The sequence below is a fragment of the Arachis hypogaea genome, chromosome 16 (assembly GCF_003086295.3).
Source record: "Arachis hypogaea cultivar Tifrunner chromosome 16, arahy.Tifrunner.gnm2.J5K5, whole genome shotgun sequence".
NCBI classification, from domain to species: Eukaryota; Viridiplantae; Streptophyta; class Magnoliopsida; order Fabales; family Fabaceae; genus Arachis; species Arachis hypogaea.
The window spans coordinates 124767375-124777685 of record NC_092051.1 but is presented as its reverse complement, the minus strand read 5'-3'; the positions used below and the strand labels follow the sequence as shown (position 1 = coordinate 124777685).

Here is a 10311-nt window from a genome sequence, read left to right as displayed (position 1 = left end):
GCATGTAGAAGCAATCTTGGAAGGTAAGAATATGGCCCTTTCATCACCTCAATCAACACTAGAGATACTCCTTTTTAAATTGGAGCCTTCAAAGTCATGCTGATGGCATACGAAGAATGGATTGAAAAGTTCAAGTAGGTTGAACTGATAGCAGCAAATGTAGCACAAATGAATCAGAATCAGAATCAAAGAAGGTACAATTCAAAGTACTCTAACAATAATAGAGGAACTGGTAGGGTGAGTTTTATGCAAAGAGGCGACTATACAGTTAGAAGCAGAGGCTATGGCAGGATGAATTCTGGCATAACAGGTTCAAATAGAGGAAGACGATATGGCAGAAGGTATGATAGATTAGTGTGTCAAGTATGTGAAAGATTAGGTCACAGTGTAATTGATTGTTGGTGCAGGTTTAACAGACAGTACAATAGTGAAAACTCTCAATCACAGCAAAGAACAAGTGCTAATCTTGCAACAAGTAACTTTCGTGTAGATGAAGCAACAATTTATGACCTGAATTGGCACCCAAATTTTGGTGCATAATGCGTGAGCATCTTTCCTATCTTTTCTTATTAAATTTAATGTGGATTTGTTGAGTTTTTATGATATTTTAATGTTTTAGACCATCATGAATGCTATTTTGATTTGTATTGCTATTTTGTTGATTACAAGTAAAATTCGGGTGAGTTTGACAGAGTTCATGCAGAAAAAGAGGGAGAAAAATAGTTGCTGTCAAGCTGGCGTTAAACGCCATTACCCGGTGTTTAGCGTCGCAAGCCTCGAAATTCATACCATCATTCTGTGAAGATGGCGCTAAACGCCACAACTTGGCATTTAGCACCGAGGGCCTCGTAATTTGTGCAATGATTATGTGAAGGTGGCGCTAAACGCCACTACCCAGGGTTTAGCGCCAGGTGCCTCGAAAATTTAGAATTGCATTCTATCTTGGTAGTGCTAAATGCCACTATTGGATATTTAGCGCCAGGTCCGCGTTTTCAAGTGGGGACCACACGTGCATCAATAATCCACGGAAAACATCTTTGGTTTTTAAATTAATTTTTGAATTAAGAAAATATATTATTAAGTTTAAAAATTTTAATTTTGTATCAATTAGGATTAGATATAAAAGGAGAAAAGATTCAGCCCTTCGGGCTCCCCTCTCTTCTTCTTTCTCATTTTGCACTTTTACTTTTTTTTTACAACTCTAGATTTTTCTCTGAACAGTGAGCAACTAAATATCTATTGTTAAGATTAGGAGCTCTGTTTATTTTAATGGATTAATACTATTGTCATTCTACTCTTAATCAATGCACTGCTTTAAATTCAAGGATTGATTTTGTTCTTCATCCTAGGAATTAGAGTATATTGGAAGATAACTCTTTTTCTATTTGAATTCTTATTGAATCTTGGAAAAGTTATATCACTAGAATTACAACTTAAAATCAATTCCTCACAACTCTCTAATTATCTGGATTTAACGCGATACATGACATATAATCGCCTCATTTTTTGGTACTTAGGGTTTGTGTGGCTCATGAACTAGAATTGGACTTAACCTTCTAATTTAAATTAAGTGACTAAGGAATTGGCGGTTGATTGTGTCAGAGGAGATTAAATTACTAAGAAATTAGGATTTAATCACTTAAGGTTTGCCATTAATGGAATCTTTGCATGATTAAAGTAGTTGATAAGAATTGTTAATCCAAAAATTAATCATCTCCAAAAACCTTAACTATTTTCTCATATTATTTTCACCAATCATTCATTGCTTACCTTCTTGCACTCTCTGATTTACTGTTTTATGTTGCTTAAATTCCAAAACCCTCATTTTAGCTTGTCCAATGAGAATAATCATACAACTATTGCTTGCTCAGTCCATTAATCCTCGTGGAATCGACACTCACTCACCTGAGTTATTACTTGGTACGATCCGATGCACTTGCTGGCTAGTTTGTGGTATTCAAAATCGGCATCAAGTTCTTGCCGCTGTTGCCAGGAATTAATTGTGATTGACAACTACCCGTTGTTTGATTACCTAGATTAGACTTTTTATTAATTTAATTTTGCTTATTTTTCTTCCTTAATTTTTGAAATTCCCTTTGCTATTTCCCTTTAGATTTACTCATTTTATTTTCTTATTTTCCCTTCTTAGTTTGAAATTTTTACTTCAATATCTTTCTTTATTTTTGAGAATTTTCTTGCTCTTGTATTTATTTTATTTTATTTTATTTCTTTTATCCTGTTTACCTCTCTTAGAATCCTCTTCACTCTGACGTAGAGATTTCTACTTTTTCTTGTTTTCTGTTTCTTTATGAGTAGGAACAAGGACAAGGAACCTCTCCTTAATTTCGATCCTAAGATTGAAAGGATTGTTAGAAGACGCCAACAACAAGCTAGAGCTTATAGAGTTGCTGAAAGTCTCGAGGACAATTCTGACGAGGAGATTGAAGACATCACTATGGAGCCTAACAACAACATCGTTGCTCCTAATGCTCTTGACCAACCTAGGAGACCTCTTGGTTCTTACACTGCTCTAAATCCTACTTTCTATGGTAGTAGTATTGTTGTGCCCCCTGTGCCTGCTAATAACGTTGAGTTAAAGCCTCAATTCATCACTTTGGTGTAACAAAACTGTCAGTTTTATGGATTCTCGCAGAAAGATCCAAACTTATTCATCTCTAATTTTCTACAGATTTGTGATACAGTCAAGACTAATGGAGTCCATCCTAATGTTTATCGGTTGTTGCTCTTTTCGTTTTGTACAGGACTGAGCCAAGCAGTGGCTTGATACACAACCCAAGGAGATTCTTGATACATGGGACAATGTGGTCAGTAGATTCTTGACTGAATTCTTCTACCTTAGAGGCTGACCAAGCTAAGGACCGATGTTCAGACCTTCAGGCAACAAGAGGGTGAATCTCTCTATGAAGCTTGGGAGAGGTACAAGGTTATGCTCAGAAAGTAGATTGGATACAATTGCAAATCTTTTGTAATTGGATTACTCAGGATGCCAAGACTTGTTTGGGTAATTCTGCAGGAGGATCTCTTCACAAGAAGAAAACCACTGAAGAGGCTCTAAAGTTGATTGAGATGGTTGATAACAACCAATATTTATACTCTTCTGAGAGAATTGCCATGAGGAAGGGAGTCATGGAACTAGATGCTTTGGATACTATTCTTGCTCAGAATATAGCCATGTCTCAAGAGATAAATGTCATTACTCAACACTTGAGTGGATTCTAAGTTTCAGCTATTAATACCCAAGATGCTTCTTATGACATGAGTGGTAGATTTCCTCAAGGTGAGAACAATTGGCCCTTTACTCAACTTGACAACAATGCCTTCTTGAATGAGAGCTTGCAAGAATAGGTTTACATGAAGCAACCTCAAAGTTTCAAAGTTGGTGACTCAGACCTTGTTTGTAAACTCAACCGATCCCTCTATGGGTTAAAACAAGCGCCAAGATCCTGGTTCAACACACTAAAAGAAGCTCTCTATGTTATGGGATTAAGCTCAACTAAGTTAGATGTATCTCTCTTCTACAAACACAACAAAAAAGCAACAATTCTACTTCTAGTCTATGCCGATGACATCATTGTGACTGGCATATCTAAGAAGGCAATCTCAGCACTGATTAAGCATCTCAATTTTTGGTTCTCCCTCAGAGACATGGGCACACTCAAAATACTTTCTGGGAATTGAGGTCTCTCACACCATAAACAATGGCCTAGTGCTTACACAATCTAAATATATCGATGATATTCTTAAGAAAAAAATGCAAGACGCTAAGCCGACGCTACATCCATGACTTCCAATTTGAAATTGACTTCCACTGATGGAAATCCCTTTGAAAATTCCAGTCGGTACAGGTCCATCGTGGGAAGCTTGTAGTACCTCAAATTTACCAGGCTTGAAATTGCTTTTGTGTAAGCAAAGTCTACTAATTTATGCAGGCTCCCTTAGACAAGCATTAGAAAGTTCTAAAACGCATTCTTAGATATGTAAAAGGTATAAAATCATTTGGTGTTCATATTAGAGTACCTCAGGAGCTAAGTCTCACGGTCTACACTAACTCGGACTAGGCTTCAGATATTGAAGACAAAAAATCCACTGCTGGTTATTGTGTTATGTTGGGTTTAAATCCCATTTCTTGGTGCTCACGAAAGCAAACTACAATTTCACGCTCAAGCACCGAAGCAGAGTATAGGGGTATTGCTAATGTTGTGGCTGAGTTGCTCTGGGTTTGCAAGCTCTTAGCTGAAATTCGCATCATCCTACCAGCTCAAAGGTATATTGTAATAATTTGGGAGTAGTGCTTATGTCAACTAATCCAGTTCATCATTCACGTTCTAAATACTTCGAGATTGATCTTCATCTTGTTCGGGACCATGTTGCCAAAGAAGAGTTCAGATTCGCCACACTCCTAGCGATGCTCAACTTGCTGATGTGATGACTAAGGCAATGAGTTCTTATGCATGTAGCCGGTATTCTAGTCATTGCCATAAAAATCCACTTTTCTCTTTCTTTTTATCAAGTTTGACATTGTTTAAAATTAAAAATTCAATAATCTTTACAACTATGAGATCATTTTTATTTTTTAAATTAGATTTTAGTGTAAATTAGGTCAACTTAACTTTTATATGATAATAAGAACTTGATTAAAATTATTATTAAAAATGGTACCAATGGCTCAAGTGTATAAAAATGAGAGTTCGAGAGAAGCTAAAAAAAAAAAAAAAAGAGAAAGTGCTAGATGATTCTAGAATTTGGAGAATGATTCTGATTTCATTATTTAACTTTTTAGCTTAGAGCTAAAATGGTTCCTGAGATTGGCGTCGTGCACTAAAATCGTCCATGAGATTTCAATTGCACCAATTACGTCCCTGAGATTGAGAAAAGTGCACCATATTAGTCCCTGATCCATTTTCCCTTAACGACGTGATGACATGGCTGGATGACGTGGACGGTAAGTGACATGTGTCACTCTATGATTTGGTCATGTGTAATGATATGATGACGTGGTGACTAGTGACACGTGGCATGCTGACATGGATGGTTGTGCCACGTGTCACAATGTTATTTGGCCACGTATTCGTTTGTACCACGTGTCACAACAGTATTTGTCCACGTGTCATCCATTATGTCATCATTGTAGATGCACCAAATTAGTCCCTCACTTTGCATTAAGTGATTTATTTTAGTCCCTGAAATTGAATGTCGTGCACCAAACTAGTCCCTTCACCAATTTTTTCTCATTTTTTCTATAAATTCAAAATTCTCAATATTTTTGAATGCATTAATTTCAATTCTATTTTTTCACATGTTATTCAAATAAAAGTGCTTTTATAAAATATTTTTTCTCTTGCGAATACCCTAACCGCCAACTTGGAGTTGACGTGAAGGCATTTCAAGCACCTTTACTACTATCTCCGACCTCTTTCAGTGCTTTAATAAAATATTTTTTTCTCTTGCCCCCCTAACCGCCGTCTTGGAGTTGACGTGAATGCATTTCAAGCTTCCCTCATTACCATCTCCGACCTCTTTCATATAAACTGCAGAGATTGGAGATGATAGTGAGAGTGCTTGAAGTACCTTCAATCTAGCTCATTTACACATAACGAAAACGTGTATTTCATAAGAATAAAAAAAAGAGGAGTGCTAGGGGGCAGCAACTTTTATGTTTTGTAACCATCAATTGGCCATCAATAGTTTTTTTAATGGTATGAGATTATATCCAATAGTGGAAGATCACTCACTTTTCTTTTGATGGTTAAGTGCTGTCCACAAAACACAAAAGTTGCTGGCCCCTAGACTTTTCCTAAAAAAAATGTATATTTTAATTATTGATTTCTTGTTAAAAGCACATGTTTTTTTATGAAAAAAATGTGTCTAATCAATCATATAATTATTTTTTTATAATAACATATTTATATATTACAAAAGTGAGTTATTGAAAATTTTAGTACATCTAAGATATTGAAAATTTTAAATTTTAAAAAAAATATAAAAAAAATTGGTGAAGGGACTAGTTTGGTGCACGACATTCAATTTCAGAAACTAAAATGAGTCACTTAATGCAAAGTAATGGACTAATTTGGTGCATCCACAACAATGACATCATGGATGACACGTGGACGAATACTGTTGCGACACGTGGCACAAACGGACACGTGGCCAAATAACATTGTGACACGTGGCACAACCATCCACATTAGCATGCCACGTGTCACTGGTCACCACATCATCGTATCATTACACGTGACCAAATCATGGAGTGACACGTGTCACTTACTGTCTACGTCATCAAGCCATGTCATCACGTCGTTAATAAAAAATGGGCCAAGGACTATTATGGTGCACTTTTCTCAATCTCAGGGATGTAATTAGTGCAATTAAAATCTCAGGAACGATTTTAGTGCACGATGCCAATCTCATGGGCCATTTTGGGTTTAACTCCAGTAATTTATATATATGAGTGTGACTGATTACTTGCTATATAAGTTATCTTTTCATAACAATTCTAACTACCTTTTGAAGTGACTTTAACTATCTTACTAACAGTTACTAACTATGTATCCTTTCATTTCTCCTCAAACTCAACCGTTAAAGTAATTCAATCTTGAGTTTGCTTATAAATTCTGCAAACTTCGACGGGCCACTATTTTATAGCTATTATTAATTGATTTGATTGATTAAAAATAATGCTAACTAACTAACTAACAAAGCATTAATTTTGTTCCACACTTTTCTTTTCATGTGACTTTATAACATAAAAATCATTGCTGTCACACAATGCAATTCTGCCTAATTAGTTCAAGACATGGCTAACTATAGTTTAACATTTTTCAAATTTCTTTACCATTAGGCATGGACCATTACCATACTAACAAATGTCAACGTAAATTACAGCTAGTGCTTGATAATGATAATCGCATTTAACTACTCCTTATATAAATAAATATAATATTAAATTTAATTTGTAATAATCAATCAATCCAACAATTACCACTAATCAATTCTTTACGGCCTAGTCACCAAAAAAAAAAAAAATTCTTTACGGCCGCATTTCATAAAACTTTTCCCCATAATTGGGCCAACTTGCATCATTAAACAAACTTTCTTTATCATCCAATCCAAATGGATGGATAAAATAATAATAAGAAAATATGTAACCCCATAATCTATTGTGACTTAATTTACAATACCGCAAGTAACCTGTAGAACAAGCAAGAACAAAAAAGAACAGAATCCGGCATTATTTTATTTACAAAAACTAAACTATTAGTAATGTGAAAGAGCCAGAATAGAAAAAAAATATTGCCGCATGGTTGTTCCAAAGTGTAGAATCCAAATTAAAGATCCAATATTGTTTCAAACGGCATCATAGTAACCACCATAGGTTATGTGAGCTCTACTGAGAGGAACACCCCTTACTGCTGAAATTGCTTCATTCAATTTGGATGCATGCTGAACCACTTGTGTAAGCCTCTGCAATCACAAAAAAATGAAACTCAATTCAAATTAGAGCATAAACAATGAATGTTTTGGATCAAATCCAATGAATTATTCAAGAATACTATAATTCCATATTTTATGGAAAATTAACAAAAGACCTTTTTTTATGATATTATTTATGAGAAATATTAGAAGACTATTAAATTTATTATTTTTGGTCATTACTTCGCCATCAAAATTTAAAAATATAAAATAAAGTATGTTATTAGATTACTAAATTAAAAAAATTAAACTAAAAGAATTGAATTAATAGTTAAATAATGACAAAAAATAATAAATTCTAATAATCTTCTAATATTTCTCATTATTAATTTATCAAATAACACAAGTGGCTCTCTATCACAATCCTGATAACTGACATAAACGTCTTTTTTAACTAATCTTAAAGGACACTGGTTAAAAATTTAAAATAAAAAAATTATTGTGGAAGTAATTAAACTTACTGAATCACATAAAAACTCTTTCTTTTTATTTTTTAAAAGGTATTTTATTGTAAACCTTAACTAAAAAGAAAAACCATAAACTGAGTCATACAAACTTATTAGATTATAAATAATCACACTTAATAATATAATTAAGTAGATTTTTCAATTAAAATAGTCCATTTGCCACATTTTTAATTTTTTATATATGTAAAAAACCTTATAAGATAGCTAGAAAGAGTCAAGTCCAGGTTATTTTGTTTTAATACACCTTATATAATTGAATAATAACGAGAGTAAACTACCATAATCACATTTGATTTTTGAAAAACGCTGACAAAAAAATTCTACTTTTAATAGCGGTCCTTAAAATATTATAAAACATGGTCATTATTTTTATAAATGATAAATGATCTTTGTGTTTGACAAATTATTTATGTATTTAATTTAAAATTATGTAAAAATATTTAGATAACTAATTAAAAAATACATTAAAAAAAATTCGGGCTAACTTTTTTAGAAATGAAAAAAGATTGTGTATTATTTAATGTAATAGTTAATTGGTTATTTTTCTTTGATATAGATTTTAATTTTTTTAATTTTAAATAACAAATCGAAATAATAAAATAAATATTGAGAGTCCGATTTTATAGTGCATAAATTAAAGAGTTCAATTTGTATTAAAATAATTTTTTTCACAGTAAATTAAATGAAAAAATCGGATTTGCATATTTAAAAAAAAATAACAACAGAATACAAATCTAAGGATCAGATTTGTATGTTTAAAAGAATTTAAAATAAAAAACAAATTTAACTCTCACATTTACATGTTTAAAAAAAATTAAAAATCACAAATCTTAATATTCAGATTTATGATCTTCATATAAAAAAATACACCAAATTTTAATATTGGTGGAAAACATAATTAAATGCCAAAATTAAAAGACGAAAATTTGATCAGAATTTTGTTCTTCATTTTTTAAAAGTATTTTTGATCATTAATAAAAAATCACAAAAAAATCCGTTTAACTTAAAATCACTAAGTTCTAATGATAAAAGTATCTTCTTTTTTTAATTATGATTAAAAAATCATATCAAAATTTAATTTTTAAAATATTTTTTTAGAATATATATTTAAAATTGAGTATTTTTGTAATGTTTTAAAATATTTAAAAAATATTTTTTCGTTATCAAATTGAAAAGTATTCAAAAATGGAGGACGATTTTGGTAGTTTATAATAATAATAATAATAATAATAATAATAGTGTGGCAATTATTATCTGACCTTATCATGAGTGTAGAACTGGAAGCGAATCTTGTGGCGGTGGTGGTGGTGGATTCTGTTCCTTTGATGGGCGTTTCCGAAGACGAAGACATAGATAGTGGCTGCAGCAACACCAAAAGAAAAGATTGCTCCAACACCACTCATACCCCACTTCCATATATTGAATTCACCGTCACTCGATTCCTCCCCTGCTACTGCCACTACTTCCTCCTCCTTCATCATCTTCATCGTTTCCTTTGGAGATGTCACCTCAGCACCTGCATCCATTGATGATGGAGGAGGAGAAGGAGGACTAACCAATCCTCTGCTAACATATTTTGGAGAAGAAGAATCCATTTTCATTTCGACAAATTGATCATTATTCTTGTTGTTTTCTTTTATCTTGAAGAAAACGTTGTGTGAAACCGTGTCTTCATCATCATCGTCATCATCATCAATTCTTGGTTCCAATTGGATTATTGGAACATGATGAACTAGTTGTTGTTGTTGATGTTGATGATTATTATGATTCCATGATGCTGCTTCAGTGGTGAAGTAGTTGTCAAAAACACTACCTTTGGATGACTCATCATGATTATTTCTCTTCCCAAAGAGAATTTGATGATTCTCATCACTAACTTCATTAAAATCAAGGTACCCATGATCTGGGAGGATTTCCCATTCATGATCAATATCCATCTCTCCACACACACTGAATAAAAGAAATAGATCCTTCCAAATCTTTAGGATCCTCTATGTTTTAGAGGAGTGATCACAAGGAAAATTGGCATACATAGAAGAAAAAGTGTTTTTGAGTAAAGGGTAGTGTTGATTTTGTGGAATCAAAGAAGGTGGCTTGTGTGGAGTATTGCGTGGAATCTCATCACTGCTACTAATAAGAGAAATAGTGGTGCCACCATCATAGGAGAATTTTGTTAGGATCACATCATTGTCTTTCAAAAATATATATTATTATTAATAGCATAAGAAAACGGATTTTTTTATTTATATATAAATTAAATAATTATATTATTTATCAATTCCATCATTTCGCATCTTTACCAAAATCCGTTTTAAGTACGTGCAAAATACACGGTAAACAAAATATGAGT

The 10311-nt window shown here is 32.9% G+C and overlaps 1 protein-coding gene across 1 annotated transcript; it reads right to left on the bottom strand.

Annotated features, from left to right (window-relative positions):
- Positions 1-7113: 7113 nt before the first annotated feature.
- Positions 7114-10311, bottom strand: LOC112754865 (uncharacterized). The gene is made up of 2 exons (XM_025802661.3): positions 9221-10311; positions 7114-7485 (listed from the first exon to the last, which is right to left on the bottom strand). Exons 1-2 carry the CDS (start codon positions 9896-9898, stop codon positions 7369-7371), a joined length of 795 nt encoding a protein of 264 aa, XP_025658446.1. The 5' UTR covers positions 9899-10311; the 3' UTR covers positions 7114-7368.

Coding starts and splice junctions, on each gene's coding strand:
- LOC112754865 (XM_025802661.3), bottom strand. CDS start 9,898: ATGGATATTGATCATGAATGGGAAATCCTCCCAGATCATGGGTACCTT. Junction 7,486..9,220: donor AGTTCTACACTCATGATAAG/GTCAGATAATAA, acceptor TTGTGATTGCAG/AGGCTTACACAAGTGGTTCA.